General features: G+C 37.7%; 1 protein-coding gene across 2 annotated transcripts in view; it reads right to left on the bottom strand.

Moving 5' to 3' along the window:
* The window catches only part of DCP2 (decapping mRNA 2), an 87,018-nt gene that overhangs the window by 46,757 nt on the left and 21,334 nt on the right, over nucleotides 1–18,927 (bottom strand). For both annotated transcript variants that reach the window (XM_006875515.1, XM_006875516.1), the window contains exons 2-4: nucleotides 15,027–15,178; nucleotides 7,853–7,980; nucleotides 7,235–7,333 (exon numbers count right to left, since the gene is read on the bottom strand). In XM_006875515.1, the coding sequence (XP_006875577.1) occupies nucleotides 7,235–7,333; nucleotides 7,853–7,980; nucleotides 15,027–15,178 (379 nt within the window). The remainder of the gene's footprint in view (nucleotides 1–7,234; nucleotides 7,334–7,852; nucleotides 7,981–15,026; nucleotides 15,179–18,927) is intronic.

Genomic DNA, 18,927 nt, shown 5'->3' with positions numbered 1-18,927 from the left:
TGAAAGATTCTCTGGGCAAATTATTGAATGATGCAGAAAGCAACAAGAGAAGATGGAAGGAATACACAGAGACACTGTACCAAAAGGAAATGGTTAATGTTCAACTGTTTCAAGAGGTACCATATGATCAAGAGCCAATGATACTCAGGAAGTCCAAGGTGAATTGAAGGAATTGGCAAAAAACAAGGCACCAGGAATTGATGGAATGAAAACTGAAATCTTTCAAGAAAGTGAGGCGGCACAGGAGGCACTCACTCATCTGCCACAAAATTTGGAAGACAACTATCTGGCTGACTAATTGGAAGAGATCTATATTTGTGCCCATTCCAAAGAGAGGTGACCCAACGGAATGCGCAGAAATCATCGGACAATCTCTTTGATATCGCAAGCAAGTCAAGTTTTGCTAAAGGTAATACAGAAATGACTATAATTTTACAATGACAGAGAACTTCCAGAGGTTCAAGCCACATTCTGAAGAGGCCATGGAATGAGGGATATCATTGCTGATGTCCGATGGATCTTGGCTGAAAGCAGAGAATATCAGAAAGCTGTTTAACTGTGCTTTATTGACTACACAATGGCTTTCAATTGTGTGGATCATGACAAGCTATGGACAACATTGCGAAGTATGAGTATTCCTGAACACTTAATTGTGGTCATGAGGAATCTGTACCTGGACCAAGAAGCACTTGTTCAAACAGAACATGGGAACAGTGAATGTTTTAAAATTAAGAAAGGTGTGCGACAAGGTTGTATTGTTTCACCATACTTATTTAACCTGTATGCTGAGCAAATAATCCGAGAAGCTGGGTTCTATGAAGAAAACCGTGGCATCAGGATTGGAGGAAGACTCATTAACAACCTGCGATATGCAGATGATACAACCTTGCTTGCTGAAAGTGAAGAGGACTTGGAACATTTGCTGGTGAAGATCAAAGAGCACAACCTTCCGTATGGATTACATCTCAATGTAAAGAAAACAAAAATCCTCACCACTGGACCAATAAACAACATTCTTATTAACAGAGAAAAGATTGAAGTTGTCAAGGACTTTATTCCTCTGGATCAACTATCAACACGGAAGCAGCATTCAAGAGATCAAACAAGGTATCGCATTAGGCAAATCTGCTGCATAGGAACTTTTTAAAATGTTGAAGAGCAAAGATATCAGCTTGAGGATTAAGGTGCGCCTGACCCAAGTCATGGTATTTTCAATAACCTCATATGCATACAAAAGCTGGACAGTGAATAAGGAAGTCTGTAGAAGAATTGATGCCTTTGAATTATGGTGTTGGAGGAGAATACTAAAAGTGCCATGGGCTTCCCACAGAACCAACAGATGTGTTTTGGAAGAAGTGCAGCCAGAGAGCTCCTTAGAGGCCAAGACGGACAAACTTCATCTCTCATACTTTGAACATACTGTCAGGAGGGAACAGTCGCTGGAGAAGGATATCATGTTTGGTAAGATGGAGGGTCAGAGAAAAAGAGAAAGACCCCCAACAAGATGGACTGGCCAGGTGGCAGCATCGATGGATTCAAGTGTGGCAACAGTAGTGAGGATGGCCCAGGATGGGACATTGTTTTGTTCTGCTGTGCATAAGGTCGCTATGAGTCAGTGTCGACTCAATGGCACCTAACAACAACATACATACATACAAAAATGGTATGGGGGCCCTGAATGACCTCCTATGACTTCACAATGGGAAAGGAGAATCCAGCACAACATCAGCCCAAGGCTGATTTTTATGAGACATGTCTCCACCTTCCAACCGTATCTATTCTGACACCAATAGTCCCTTCTAATGGCACACTCTACTTCTCTGCTAGGCTCCAGAATCTGTTGCAATGGCCACACACACCTCACAAACAACACTCACAATTATTAGCGAATTTAACACATACAATTCAGTCAAGAGCAACTCTTCTCAGTGATGCCCACAGGCACATCTCTGCTACTTGGCCTTTGTCCTGCTCAACAGTGTCCTGCTCAAACACTGTTAACAGCTCTTTGGCACTGCCAATAAATGCTCAAAAGGGAACACCACTACATAATAAGCCTTGTTCATCTCTAGTTCTATGGGTAACAAACCTAACTCCCCCAAATAAGTGACTGGAGGCACCCCACTCTGCAGCAAGCAAGGCTCCTACCCAAAGGCACTCAGCTTTACTCGCTCCTTGGGCCATGAAGCCCACCGCTCTGCCTTGTGCTCTTGGTTCTGCTGCTGCCACTTCTCTACTGCCACCACTTCACTCCTCTGGTATCACAGCTCTGTATCTCCTGGACCAAGGAGGTTCAGTGCATAGGGATCCTAGAGTCCAGAATGTGTTCCACTCCTGGCTCTTCTTTCTCATGGTACTTATATCCCCATCTCTGTTTCTGAGATAGCTCATTTTAAACCTAGTGGGCTGGCAAAACTGACCAATCTCCTCATTGGAATCCTATCCACCTTATATATATATGGTCTGCTCAGTCAGTTGGTGGGAGTTACAAAGACTATGACTAGAAGAGCCATATCAAGTAATGCACTGCACCACAGCATATATGCAAAACTACTTATCCATACAATGACAAATATTTCTCAGTGACTCCAGAGTCACACTACCAGTGTTTGCTTGCTATTAACGAAACCTTGGGCATGTTACTAAACTGACCTATAAAATGAGTTAACAACCTCATAGGTTGCTGCTAAAAGTAAAAACACTGGAATACATTCATCAAGGAGACCTCTAGTGGCACAATGAGTTAAGCAGTGGGCTGCTAACAGAAAGTTCCATAGTTCAAACCCACCAGCCACTCAGTATGAGAAAGATGAGACAGGCTCCTTCCAAAAAGATTTACAGTCTCAGAAACCCTATGGAGCAGTTCTTATAGGGTGGCTATGAGAAATGACTCAACAGCAGTGGGGCCTGAGCAGGAACAGCTGTAGACAAAACAGATTTAAATGCATTTTCAAGGTGCCTATAATGTAGTGGGAGTCTTGGTGTGGCGCTGTGGGCTAATGCACCAGATTGCAATGCTGTCTGAACTGCAGGTCAGCAGTTCAAGCTCACCAGCAGCTCCTCAGAAAACCTATACAGGGTCGCTATGGGTCAGAACCGACTCAACAGCACTTAACAACAACAACAATAAGGTAGTGGGAAGTCATTACTTAGTAAATTTTGAGTTAAAGTCCATCCAGAGGCACCTCGAAAGAAAGGTGTGAGGATCTACCTCCCAACATTAGCCATTAAAAAAACGTAGGGAGTTCAACTCTGACACACATGAGCTCGGATCAACTTCAAAGCAATTAGTGGTTTTACACTGTAGTGAAGAGAGAGAAAGAATATACAAATAAAATATATAGTATGTTAGGTGGAAAAAAACAAGTCTGATGATTAGTTAGTAATTACCTACATTCACTTGTTAACAGCAAAATAAAATATCATTTAACATAATAATGAAATATAATATTTAATGAAGTATGTAATTTGTACCTTTTCTCTCAATTTTTTAACTGCTTAACTCATTTCTAAGGTGACACAGTACAAACAACCAACTTAATAACTAGACCTAAATTTTAGTTCTGACCTAGAAGAAGTCATTTAATTCCAAGAGGCTGTTTTTTAACTCTATAAATTTCAAATTCCATTTCTATAGGCTTATTATAATGATTAAATAAGATAGAGTATGACAAGAAAAAGATATTGTAGTATCTCAAAGTATCTCTTCAAAAATATTCATGAGGCAAAGAGTAAATTTTCAATGGCAAAATCTGGTAGACAATCCCCTTCTTTAACCAAGTAATTAAAATTACCAGTAATGAGACACACAGGTAAGATCACGTGCTTCCTTCTAAAACGCACTTTTTCAAAGCCACAACATCTCTGTAGTATACTTCCAAAAATGCAAAACTCAATGATAATGATGAGTAAATATAAACAAATCTTGAAGGACATTCTATAAAATAAATGGCCAGTACTCTTCAAATTAGAAAAGAGGTCTCAAATCAATGACCCCAGTTTCTAAATCAAAAAACCAGGTTAAGAGTAAATTAAACCCAAAAAAGCAAAAGAAAAGAAATAAAATCAATGTAATAGAAGAAAAAAATAATATAAGAAACTAGAAGATGGTTCTGTCAGAAGGTCAGTGAAAATTTAGAAGACTGATCAGGGAAAGAGAGAAGATAAAAATTACCAAGATATCAGTACATAGTACACAGATATTTTAAAGGAGGAGGGAGGAAGGGGATATTATGAACTTTATACCAACAAATTGATAAACTTTAGATGAAATGGAGAAATTCTATGAAAGACACAAGCCAAAGAATACTAAATAAAAAAGCACATTTTAATTTTTAATTTAAAACCTTCCCACAAAGAAAGCTCTAGACCCACATGGTTGAATTCTACCATACATTTAAGGAAGAAATAATACTAAATCTACCCAAAGTCTCCCAGAAATTGACAAAGAGGGAACACTTCCTAACTCATTCTACAAGGCCAAGCATTACCTTAATAACAAAAACAGAAACATTCTAAGAAAACTACTGTGCAATATCCCTCACTAAAATAGATTCAATCAATGTAATTCACCATACTAACACATTACAAAAAAAAACCTATATGATCATCTGAAGACGCAGAACGAGCATTTAGCAACATGTAATATCCATTCTGCTGCACAAGATCTCTTTAAAGTATTGACAAGCAAAGATGTCAGTTTGAGGACTAAGGTGCGCCTGACCCAAGCCATGGTATTTTCAATAACCTCAGATGCATGTGATATTAGATAGTGAGTAAGGAAGATCGTAGAAGAATTGATGCTTTTGAGTTATGGTGTTGGAGGAGACTATTCAAAGTACCATGGGCTGCCAAAAGAACAAACAGATCTGTGTTGGAAGAAGTATAGCCAGAGTGCTCCATGGAGGACAGGATGGCCAAACTTCATCTTTCATACTTTGGACATATTGTCAGATGGGACCAGTTACTGGAGAAGGAGATCATGTTTGGTAAGGTGGAGAGTCAAAGAAAAACAGGAAGACCCCCAGCAAGATGGATTGGTACAGTGGCAGCATCAATAGGCCTAAGTGTAGCAATGATTGTGAAGTTGGCCCAGGATCAGGCAGTGTTTTGTTCTGATGTGCACAGAGTCATTATGAGTCAGTACCAACTCTATGGTGCCTACCAACAATAACAGTATCCATTCTGATTAAAAATGTTCTTCACATTAGGAATACTATAAGAAAGAGTACCTATGAAAAACCTATCACTAATATCATACTTAACAATCAACTATTGAAAGCATTCTCTGTGAGATCTGGAACAAGATTAAGTATATTCACTCTCATTACTTGAATTCTTCACTCTCACTACTTGTATTCCAACAGTGTACTAATAGATCTAGCCAGTGCACAAAGACTAGAAAAACAAGTAAAACCATCCAGATTAGGAAGAAAGATGCATAACTGTCTTTATTCAAAGACAACATGATCATCTATGTAGAAAATACAATGGTTGGTGGTTGTTGTGTGCCAGAGTTAATTCCGACTCATAGCGACCCTGTATAGGATTTCCAAGGCTGCAACTTTTTACAAGCACAGAAAGCCTAATTTTCCTACCATGGAGTGATTGGTAGATTCAAACTACTAACCATATGGTTAGTAGCCCAACTTGTAATCCACTATGCTACCAGGGCTCCAATAGAAAACCCAATAGAATCCACAAATACACTATCAAAAATAAACTGACTTTAAAAAAAATAATAAATAAAGTGACTTTAGCAAAATGAAGTTAAAGGATACAAAAAGCACTTTGTTGTTGTTAAGTGCCATTAAGTCGGTTCTGACCCATAGCAACCTTACATAGGGTTTCTAAGAAGCAACTGGTGAGCATGAACTGCTGACCTTGTGGTTCAAATGACTTTTCAGTCCAGTTCATTAACTCACAGCACTGCAAAAATAAATTTTAAAGGTAAAGATGGAGATGACACCATCAGAAAGAGTAAAAGACAATAAAAGAAAATGGAAAAGAATATAAAGAATAGGAAAAGGGAAAGAATAAAGGAGATGTGGAGAAAAAAATCAATAGTTACATATATTACAAAAATACAATATAAAAGTCACTTCTTGCTGAACTTGACCTACACTCATGGATATAGTAGCTCAAAATACCAACAGAGAGGGAAGGAGTTTTCACATCAAGTTATCAATCCTATCCCCTCTATACACAGGGTAGATAGGGACAAGCAACCTAGACATTGGCTACCTAAGGGGGCAATAAAGGCACGAAGTGACTGGCTCACAAGTCTTCAAGAGGGAGTTTAGTTTAAGAGTGTGCAGGGGAAGACAGAGTCTCCACTGAATAGTTTTCAATTTGTCTAGAAGGGTCTGGAAGGAGATCTGGTAGCATAATGGTTACAAATCTGGCTGCATACCGTAAGGTCAGTAATTCAAAACTACCAGCTGTTCCCCAGGAGAAAGATGAGGCTTTCTGCTCCCATTAAGATTGACAGCCTCGGAATCCCTGTACAGGGTCGCTATGAGTCAAAATCGACTCTATGGCACATAACCACCAGAAAGTCTGGTGAAAAGAGATGGGGATAAGAGTTTTATGACTCAATAATAATTGTTATCATTACTATTGTGACTGTCACAATATAGAAGTTTTATAACAAAAACAGGGGAGTAGTTAATCTTACAGTACAGAAACAGAGGACGTCAGGACCATCAGGAGGGAAGAGCACAAGCAGAATGCAGGACCTTATCCAGAAAAGCAGGGACACCAGAGATGGAGGCAGAGATGGGGACATGGAGAGAGGGAGTAGCTGAGGACTCTAGACTCATGGAAAGAGAGGGACTGCGTGCTGGTAGCCTGGAGGCAGGTTTGCAAAATGTGCCCTTTGATTGTGTAAATCATTATATATTCCTGAGTATTTTTGTGTACATTTCCCCACCATCCCCCCCAACTCCACCCCCACCCCCCAAAAAAAGAAAAACGGAGGGAATGGAAGCAAATATTGTTGAATGATGATGCACAGAGGAGACTGTAATCATTGCAATGAAACAATGGTATAAAACATATTCTCCCTTGTAAACTATCACACAAGTCACAATTTAAAAAAAAAAAAAAAAAAAGTCACTTTATGCAATCAAATTCTGGAAAACAGGTTAGATGGTCCAAGCATTTACATCTATATGACTAAAAAACAATCAAATGAATCAAATGTTACATAATATTTCAAAGTGTAGTAACTCACCTCTCTAGCAGCACAATCATGAGGAGCTTCTTCTTTATTTACTTTTCCTTTCGGAAATCCCCAGCCAGACTTTGCTAGGTATCCCTGAACTAGTAGTACCTACAAAACATGAAGAGATAAAACTAAAACTTGCCCTTCTTTCCCAGCTCCTTTCTAAATTATAGGTGTTGTCCCTGTCCCCACCCCCACGTACTTAAATGTTACCACCAACATTTTATACAGTAGTTGGTTTAAATATCTTCCATGAATCTAAATATACTATCAGTGTGAAGGAAAACACTCTGCACACTTAAAAATATATTTCTTCAATGATGAAATGACATTTCTTCATTTCTTTTCACTGAGTCACACTAAAACAATTGTAAAATCTTAAAACCCAGAATGCAAACTAAATATGTAAAACTTTTGGCCTTCTAGCACTAAAATCTAAGTATATTTAAAATCCCCAGTTCAAATTATTATGTAAATATTGTTGGCATATGCTTTGCTGTATAATCTCAATATCAAAATAAATAAAATTTAAAGAAAAAAATTTTGTAATTAACAAATACATTTTATTAATAAAGTAAAAATTATTAACTAATCATTTTGCTAAAAATTCTATTTTATTTCACTCACATTTTCAAGTGTCTCATCAAGAATAATTGCACCATATGTTGGTACTCCCATTTTATATTCCTTCCATTCATCCAAAACTTTTTCCACATCTTCACCTTGAGGCAGTAAAAATGGACAATGACTGAAAAGTATAAGTAGTGTCAAGGAAGCTGCTTTCTCCACTAATACATGTTGAGTAATTACAGAAAAATATCCATCTAAATCAATTATCAAATAGGATTTCAAGGTCTATCTTTAAGTACAATGTTTTCTGTGAGAGGATATTCATACACCTACAAGGAAAGCTAGTTAATAAAACTATTATTCAAATTTATACACCAACCACTACAGCCAGTGATTATGAAATTAAAGAATTCTACCAACTTCTTCAGTCTGAAACTGATCAAACATGCAATCAAGATGTATTGATAATCACTGGCAGCTGGAACGCAAAGTTTGCAAGCAAAGGAGGAGAATAAGTTGTTGGAAAATATGGCCTTGGTAATAGAAATGATACCGTAGAATGCACGACAGAATTCTGCAAGATCAACAACTTACTCATCTCAAATACCTTTTCTCAACAAAATAAAAGGTATATATAGTATTTCTCAATGCTATACATAGTGACCTCACCAGATGGAAAAACACAGGTATAAAACTGACTACACTTGTGGGACAATGGAGCTCAATATCATCAGACAAATCAAGGCCAAGGGCACACTGTGGAACACACCATCAATTAATTGCTCATATTCATGCTCAGGCTGAAGCTAAACAAAATTAAAACAAGCCCAAGACAGTCAAAATTTGACCTTAAGTCTGTTGTTGTTGATAAGAGTCGTCGAGTCAGTTCCAACCCATAGTGACCCTGCATAGGTTTTTCGAGGAGCAGTTGGTGAATTTGAACCACCAACTTGCAGCACAAACCAACTTTGCAGTCCAGTTTTAACCCACAGCACCCTACCAGGGCTCCTTAAGTAATCCCATCTGAATTTAGAGACCATCTCAAGAACAGATTTGATGCACTGAACACTAATGACTGAAGATCAGAAGAGTTGTGGGATGACATCAAGAACATCAAATACAAAGAAAGCAAAAGGTCATTAAAAAGACAGGAATGACGAGAAGACCAAAAGCGATGTCAGAGGAGATGCTAAAATTTAATCTCCAGTGTAGAGATGCTAAAGCAAACTGAAGACAAGATGAAGTAAAAGAACTGAACTAAAAATTTCTAAAGACAAATCGAGAAGACAAAGTCAAGTATTATAAAGAAATGTGCAAAGACCTGCAGTTAGAAAACCAAAAGGCAAGAGTACATTCAGTATTTCTCAAGCTGAAAGAACTAAAGAAAAACCTCAAGTCTCAATTTGTAATACTAAAGGATTCTATGGACAAAATACATAGTCCTGGTGTGGCACTGCAGGATAAACACTGGACTGCTAACTGCAAAGTCAGTGGTTTAAACCAACCAGGAGTTCTTCTGTAACCCTATACAGTTTGCTATGAGTCAGAATCATCTCACTGACACTTACCAACAACAGGGACACAATACTGAATGAACCAGAAAGCATCAAAAGAAGATGGAAGAAATATACAATCACCGTACCAAAAAGAATTGGTCAATGCTCAACCATTTCAATAGGTACCATATGAGCAATAACTGATGGCACTGAAGGTAGAAGTCTGGGGTACACAGAAGGCATTGGCTAAAAAGGAAAAAAAAAACAAAAACCTAAAGACTCCAGGAATTGAAATGCTTCAAAAACTTGATGCAGTACTGGAGGAGCAAATTAATCTATACCAAGAAATTACAAAGAAAAATTTACTTGGCTAATCAATTGTAAGAGGACCATGTATGTGTCCATTTTGAAGAAGACCAACCCAATATAATATGGAAATTAAAGGAGTTCTGGTAGTGTAGTGGTTACAAATCAGGCTGTGAACTACAAGGTCAGCAGTTCGAAATTGCCAGCTGTTCTGCGGGGGAAAGATAAGGCTCTCTGCTCCCGTAAAGATTTACAGCCTCGGAAACCCTGTACAGGGTCCCTATGAGTCAGAACTGACTCCACGGCACTTAACAACAACAACAAATCACATGCAAGTTATTTTTTGCTGAAGATAACTCAGAAACAGTTGTAGCAGTACACTGAAAGGGTGCTACCAGAATTCAAGCCAGATTCACAAGAGAACATGGAACAAGAAATATCACTGCTCACATCACATGGATCTTGGCTGAAAGCAGAGAGTAACAGAAATATGTTTACCTGTGCTTTATTGATTATGGAAAGGCCTTCAACTGTGTAGATCACAACAAAATATGGACAATATTGCAAAGAACGGGCATATCAAGATCCTTAACTATGCTCATGAGGAACTGTACATAGACCAAACAGCAGTAATTCCAACAGAATGAGGGGGTATTGAATGGTTTAATATCAGGAAGGGCATGTGACAGAGTTGCTATCCTTTCACCATGCTTTATTCAATCTGTGTGTTTAACGATAATCTGAGAAACTGAATTATATGCAGACGAATGTGGCATCAGAATAGGAGGAAGAGGATTTCAAATACTTACTGTTGAAGATCAAAGACTATAGTAGGGATTACACCTCAATGTAAAGAAAATAAAAATCTTCACAACAGGATCAATAAAAAATAATAAATGGAGAAAAGACTAACTTGTCAAAGACTTCATTTTGCTTAAATCCACAATCAACACTCATGCAAGCAGCAGCTAAGAACTCAAACTAAGTACAGCATTAGGCAAATCTGCTGCACCAAACTTGAGGACTAAGGTGCACCTGACACAAGCCATGGGATTTTCAATCATCTCAAGTGAAAGTTGGACAATGAATAAGGAAGAAAGGTGAAGAATCACTGCATTTGAATTACTGGTGTTGGAAAATACTGACAGTATCATGGATTGCCAGAAAAACAAACAAATGTATCTTGGGAAAAACACAGAATACTCTTTTGAAGCAAGGATGGCAAGATATCGACCCTTTAAGTTGGACCCTTGTAAGTTGGACTGGAGCACATCATGTTCAGTAAAATAGAGGGTCAACAGAAAAGTCCCCCCTCACTAATGAGACGGATTGACACAGTGGCAGCAACAATGGACTCAAAGGTGAAATTGTGAGGAAGGCGTAGGAATGAGCATAGTGTTGTTATGAGTCAGAACCCAGCTGACAGTACCTAACAATTTTTGGAGTACTGGTATGGCACTGTGGGCTAATGCGCTGGACTGCAAGATTGGTTTGAACTGCAAGGTCAGCAGTTCAAGCTCATGGAATCAACTTGACGACACAACAAGCACAAGATTTTGGAATAGCTATTAAGTGGCAAAATTGGTAATCTGGGTCCACAATTTAAGCTATTAATATTTACAGTATGCAGCCTCTCCACTCCAATATTCCCAAGGTACCACAAACTCAACTTATCCATACTGAGTCCACCATTTCCTCCACAAAATTTCTCATTTCTTTTGAATATGAAAGCACATCTATCTACTCAACTGCTCAAACCTGAAACCTGGGTACCATCCTTGATTTGCTTTTACATCTCAGACATCCAAGTTATCACCAAATATTTTCCTAAGTATCTTTCAAATTTTACTTACTTCACTTCACAATAGGCTTCCATTAACCTTCTCATTAATTGGTGAAATAATAGATAGGTTCTCGTTCTCCAGTCTTACCTTCCCTCAATTAATTATCTATTCTATTCCAAAGTAGCTTTCCAAACACCCTTTTAGAGAAAAATAAGACAAATGATGTAAAATGTTAATAATGAGCATATCCAAATGGCTATTAGGGGCAGTTCACTGCAATTCTTTCAACTTTTCTGTAAATTTCAGTTTTCCAAAATAAAGTTTAATTAAAAAAAACAAAAACTCCTGTATTTCTCTATTAAGGAGTCCTGATGGCACAATGATCAAGCTCTCAGCTGATAACCAAAAGTCAGCAACTTGAGCCCACCAGTCACTCTGAGAGGTAGAAAGATGTTGCAATCTGCTTCTATATAAAGATTACAGCCTTGAAACCCTATTCTGAGTTGGAATCAACTCCATGACAATGGATATTGTTTTTTATTCTCTACCGATCTTATGAATAGAGTCCAAACAAATATGGTCTACAAGACTCTTACTAACTTTAGTTTCCAATTAGCCCCTAACCCTCCAGCATCATCTCTATTCCTCACAATCTCTACACTTAAATCATATTCACCTTTTTTCACTTCCTTACACAGGTCTTAACCAAGAAGTCTTCTACCCAGCTCTCAAATCTGGGTTAGGTATTGTACTAACCTATCATAAATTACAAAATTACACTAAGTTAATTTCCTTTTCTTTCTCTTTCTTCTTATAGATTAAGTACACCAGTATTCTCCAGACTATAAACATCCCTGTAGTTATTATGAACCCTCATAAAGCCTTATTAAAAATCCAAGAGATATACAATGGTTCATAACAAATGGGAGCTACTTTGCAATGTGCATCAAAACATTATCATTATTTTTATATTATGTTCAGATGTTTTACTGTATCTGGAAGTATTTCTTTACTGTTTTTATACATAAATACTATACACTAAGACAAACACTTGAATAACTGCAGTTGAAACCATACCTAGCTATTCCAATTTACATTAAAAATTTGACTTAAAGATAAATTTAGGAGCAGAACTTTCATAATCCGTGGAATGTCTGTACCTTATTCATTGCTTAATGCCAAGTCTATTACATTAGTAATAAGTTTCTTCTCTGTTAACATAATTGAAAGAAGCAAACTAAAACAAGCTTTTTCATTTTTAATAGGTAGGAAAGTTTAAAATTCCTACTTGTGCACACCAGGGGAGCACTGTGGCTCTGTAGGATAAGCACTGGACTGCTACTCACAGGGCAAGTGGTGTGAGCCCACCAGATGCTCCATGGGAGAAAGATGAGGTTTTCAACTCCTATAAAGATCCACAGCCTCAGAAATCCTATACGAGGTGTCTATGAGTCAGAGCAGACGCAAAAGCACTTAACAGCACATGTGTATACACACACGCACACACACACACACAGATTTTTTTTCCAGAAACCCAAAGTATGCAATGTTGCACTGATAAAATCCTGTCTCTGCAAAACACTACAATGCCAAAAGATTGAAAAGCTGTTTAAGTTTCTTTAGTTAGACTGTTGTGGCTAAGTCAAGTTGGTTCTGAGCCATAGCGACCTTAGTCAGTTCTGACCCATATCAACCCTGCATGGGTTTCCAAGGAGCGGCAGCTGGGTTTGGAACCATGATCTCGCGGTTCAAGCTGACCTTGCAGTTCTGTGCATTATCCCACAGCACCACACAGTCTTCTATACATTCTCCATGGAGCCTATCATTGAATCTTTAACAAAGCGGGTGCTCAAGGGACCTCCATTCCCTTTGATTCCACATTCACTTTTATATAGTTCATCAACCAGTTTAGTCATTTCTTCCTTTGAAATCTGTCTCCTATCAGTCATTTCTTTGCCAGCCCTCTACTAGGGTTAAGGACCCTATTGCTCCATGTCTCAAGTACTAGTCTACCCTACATTCAATCTATCCTGCTAATTATCGTCTTCTTGAATATCATTTCCAAATGATCTGAGTAACATTCTTTACCCTTACTCAAAAACTGTCTATGGTTCACAGTTATCTAGAATAGTATTTCATCCATTTTCTACAGAGTCCGGGGTGCTCCTTATTTCAGGGGGCTCAGGGAAATTGGAAAAGAACTAAGTGCAAAAGTATTTTGGGCCCCCTGCCCATACTCTAACTCTAGCTTAGTACACTGGGTTTGTGGTTATACAGAATTATAAACAATGACTACACAGTAAAAACCAAAGCACCTTGGCTCAAGATGTAAGAACTTTCAAAAGTCCCTTCTTTATCTCTTTTTATAGATCTATAAATCTATTATCTATATTTCTTATTATGGAGTCTATTCAATGACAGCTAATTTAATTCCTAACATACCCCTTACACTTCCCAACTCCCAAATTCCAATCAGTTTACCACATCTGTTTAGAAGATCCTATTTACCTGAAAAAATACAGCTTTCCCTAAATCTTTCCATCTTTTTCTAAAGTCTAAAAACAATATCAAGACCAGTAATAATTCATCATTTTCACCTTTTAACACTGCTTTTTTTAAACTCTTAAATATTCATGCAAATCTGTTTCAGAGAACTATTAACCACAGAAAGTTTTTGAGTAAGGGTAAAGATTATTACGCATATCACTTATATTTTCCAGAGAATCAAAAATACTTCTTTGAACTTGTTGTCATTGTTGTGTGTCACCAAATCAATCCCAACTCATAGTAACCCTACAGGGTTTTCTAGGCTTTAAATCTTCACGAGAATAGATCACCAGGCCTTTTTTCCTGTGGAGTCTCGGGGGGTAAGCACCTTAGTGCTTAATCACTGCACCACTAGGGCTCTCTGCTCTGAACACAGTGATCATGTAATGATTTAAGAAACTTCTCACCCAGAGAAGTAGTGACTTAATTAAAGATTTTGTGGTTGAATATAGTAGCAAAAGAAAAAAACAGAAAAGTCCTAGAAATAGGCTAGCTTTAAGGAAACCTGAATTTAATTCTAATGATTAGTGTACATTTCAAGGGGGCTTTTTTTTTTTTTAATACTATTAATCTGTGACTACTATTTATATTCACTATACAGGGTCGCTATTAGACGGAACCAACTCCATGGCACTTAACAATAAAAACAACAAATTTATATTCACTAATTTTTAGAAAGGTATTACAGTGGCTTCACAGAGTAAGCACCAGACTGCAAACCAGAGGTCTGAAGTTCAAGCCCACCAGCCACTCCTCAGTAGAAAAATGAGGCTTTCTGCTCCTGTGAAGATTTAAAGTCTCAGACAGTCTATACAGGGTCCCTATGAATAGGAACTGACTCCTAGGCCTTTAACAACAACAATTTTAAAAAATCAAATGCTTTACCTATAGGCTATAAATCTCAATGTGGGAGAAAGATGAGTTTTTTTTGCTCCACTAAAGATTTAAAAAGCTTTGGAAATCCTTTACAGGGTCACTATGAGTTGCAACCAACTCGATGACACTTAACAACACCACAATAAATTTCAAAGACATACAAATGGAAATTTATTTGTGCTAAAATATTTTATTAACAAGAATGAAAGACAAAAAGGATATCAGCTTTAGCAAAGTCTCTTATCCCACACTGAGGTAATCCTGGTGTGTTCTGCATGTAGAAATCCAAGTAAAACCAATGGGCAAGTTCAATCTGAAAACACACTCGAATTGCATTGTCTCTTTCCTCGCTCGGAATATGCAATATAAATCGGCTGTCAAAAAATAAAACACACACAAAAAATTACATTTATAAGACATGATCATTTATTTTAGCCTACTCAATTGCTTCATCCTTGGCCCATTAACTCAGAAGAAAGACCAGATTAAGGAAGCAATATTTGGGAGAAATTATTATAGAGAAAACAAATATTTAAAAAATAGAACTATATGACTTGTATGTCACTCATAAGACTTTTAAAAAGAGCCCACTTACCCTCTGCTTCCAGTAAGGAGATAAAATAAGACAGCACACTCGTGCTAGCAACACATTACAGGTGAGCAAGAAAACAACCTATATCAGGAACTCCTCCAATGCCTGGTAACATTTCCAAGGGCATATGTCACATAAATATATGCTACACTATAAATGTCTAAATGTACACAATACCATATATGTACTAATGTAGTGATTAGTTTTTATTAAATAGAAAAATCAGAATTTATGTATCTGAATAAATGTCATTTACAGCAGTTACCAATTACATCTTCTTTCTACCACTAAGCATTTTTGGTGAGTTTTTCCTAGCAGTCTTCGAAAACACTTTTAACTACACCAAAAAAAATTTAGAAGTCCACTGGCTTTTCAAGTTACCTTTTTTTAAATAAAAATGTTTGATAATTTACATTAAACATAAAAATGTTCAATCATTTATATTATTTGTAATAATGCTTAATCATCATATACATTAGCTATGGTTCTGAATAATTTTTGGCTGTCTCCAAGTTTCAAATCAAACCTCAAAAAACAATTCTTAAAAAACAATAATGTCCCAACAGGGGTATGAGTGAGGTAAGGAAATGATCTAACAAATACATGCAAAACAATCTACATTTCAATATGAAAAAAATTCTGGAAAAAAGAAGCTTAAATTTTACATATACTAACAGCAAATTGTATAACATACTAGTTAAATGGCATTATTTAAGATATACTTTTCTGTATGATGTTTGGGAACTGGTTCCTGTCCATATATACTCCATCCCTCTACTGGTTTCTTTATATACAAGAGGCTTCAAATTTATGGAAAAATAAAATTAAAACACAACAGACTCCTCTCTAAGACTGAAACTCAAAGGCAACACATAAGCAGGCATGGAAGCTTGCTGATGTCACATTAGTCTACTGGTGAGTTAAAGAGGGGGAAAGGCAGCAATGAAGAAATGGGCTGAGTTCAACCTCGTTCCATAGACTCCCGCTGACTTGGAGATGAGAGCAAAGGAAGGGCTGGTTGGTCCATGTGTGGTGAGAACTGGGGAACCTGAGCCCATGGATAAGCACATAGCCACAGAGGGCTAGAGCTAAGAGTGAAGCATCTAGCTGATATGAAGTGAGGGGAGACACACAAGAAAACACAAACTTGCAGATAGTACCCATTTGACCTAGCCTCAATGACTATCGATAATCAGATGTAGACTAGAGAAAGATTTAAAAAAAAATTTTTTTGAAAAAGGAAAAGAGGGTAAATTGCTACAATTTGATGAACTTGACCTTTACTCAAGGAGGTAGTAGCTCAAAATACCAACAGAGCGATAAGGAATCTTCACATCAAGGACCAATGCTATCCCCTCTATATACAGGATAGACAGGGATCGGCATTAGACATTGGTTACCTAAAATGAGGGGTGATAAGGGTTCACAGTGACTGGCTTACAAGGTTTCAAGAGGGAGTTTAATTTGAGTGTGTGAGGGAAGACAGAGTCCCCACTGAAGATTTTTTTTAGTTTTCATCTTGTCTAGATGGGTCTGGTATAAAAAAGATGGGGATAAGATTCTTATGATTCAATCATAATTGTTATCATGACTAATTGTGACTGTCACAATTGTAAAGGTAGAAGTTTTATAACAAAAACTTTGTGTAACAAAAAAGAAGTAGTTAAGCTTACAGTCCAGAAACAAAAGACCCTAGGACCATCAAAGGAGAAGAGCACAAGCGGAATGCAGGACCTTATCCAGAGAATCAGCGATACAAGAGATGGAGGCAGAGATGGGGACATGGAGAGAGGGAGCAGCTAAGGACTCTAGATTAATGGAAAGAGAGGGACTGAAAGCTGGTGACCAAGAGGCAAACTTGTAGAATGTGCCCTTTGGAGGTATAAATTATTATATCTGTCTGAGTGGGTTTTATTGTTTTTTTAAAAAAAAGGTAAAGTGAATAGAGAGAAATACTGTTAACTAATGGTACATGGAGGGGATTATAATCATTGTAATGAAAAAAGGTGTATGATTTGTTGAATATATCACTGATAATCGGCCCTGTAAAGTTTCACTCAATTCATAATAAAAACTTTTTAAAAAACCAAACAAAACATAATGGACTAAGCAAGAAGTGACTGGCTTATAAGTTTTCAAGAGGGAGCCTAGATCCAGAGGGCGTGGAGGAAGGTAGAATCTCCACTGAGTAGTATCGAATCTGTCTAGGTGGGGCTGATGAAAGGAGATGTGGACAGGACTCTTGTGATACAATAGTGAATAATTGTTATCAGGACTGATTATGAGGGTTGGAAATGTAAAGGTAGACATTTTGTAGTAAGGAGGGGAGTGATTAACTTTGCAGTCTAGGAGCAGAGATCCCTGGGACCATCAAGGGAAAAGAGCAGAAAGCGACACCCAACCCAGAGAAGCAGTGATGCCAGATATGGAGGCAGAGACGATGACATGGAGAGATGGAGCAGCTGGAGACTTTAGACCCAGAGAGGGAGAGGGGCTGTGTGCTGATGACCAGGGAGCAGGTTTGCAGAGTATATACTTTGGTTGGTTGATGATGCATGGACGGGATTGTAACCATGACAGTGAAACGATATGCTACAGGATGAATGTAAAACAAAAGTTCTCCCATGTAAACTAGCACATAATTCACAATAAAATATTAAAAGAAAAAAAAAACCCATAATGGACTTTTTCCATGAACTTTTTGAAGCCATTTCATAATAGCAGAGAAATGCCTAATTTTTTAAAGCTGTCTGAAGTTACCATCCATGTGCTATATCAATCCTTAAGGAGTATGTATCTAGCAAACTCCTAACTCATCCTTCAAACTTATAAACATTCACTCTTCTATATATAGATAAATCAAATGCCTATGAAAAGACTTACACCTAGTCTCAGACTCTTGCTCCTTTCAGCTATTATGATTTTTTAATTAGCCACAAACCCTTCTAAATTAGTTCACTGCGGTAAAACACAGTATCTTTGTTATGTTTCTATTCCCAGACTCCAGAACATTTTCTGGCACATACAATGGGGATTCAGAAAGTTCATGGAAAGCTTGAATTAAAAGGTAATGGTGAGCCTGGGGCGCCAGCATTCACCGAAGACCCACCTGAAAGAGCATCTGCATCTCCATTGAGGCCCCACCCCACACCCCGCAAGAGCACCAAGGAGCCAGCCAGCCTTTTCCACAACAGAGAAGACTTGAAGAACTGTTTAGCCATTAGAGAACTGGTTAAACCCCAGAGACATTCTGCTGCTTTGCTTGTCTGGCGTGGGGAATGGGGAGTTAATAGATGTTACTGATTTTGTATTAAGATTGACATAGAAATTTAAAGAGACAGTATAGACATAAAACCAAACGGCCACCACTCGTCTGTCTGTCGTGCTGTGGTGGTTTCAGTTGCTGTGATTCTGAGGGCTATGCCACCGGTGTTTTAAATAACCAACAGGGTCACCCATGGTGCAAAGGTTTCAGATGAGCTACAAAACAAAGACAGACTAGGAAGAAAGAGTGACAAACTACTTCTGAAT

The sequence above is a fragment of the Chrysochloris asiatica genome, unplaced genomic scaffold (assembly GCF_000296735.1).
Source record: "Chrysochloris asiatica unplaced genomic scaffold, ChrAsi1.0 scaffold00330, whole genome shotgun sequence".
Classification (NCBI taxonomy): Eukaryota; Metazoa; Chordata; class Mammalia; order Afrosoricida; family Chrysochloridae; genus Chrysochloris; species Chrysochloris asiatica.
The sequence above is the reverse complement of the archived record's forward strand: the minus strand, read 5'-3'. Positions and strand labels throughout refer to the sequence as shown.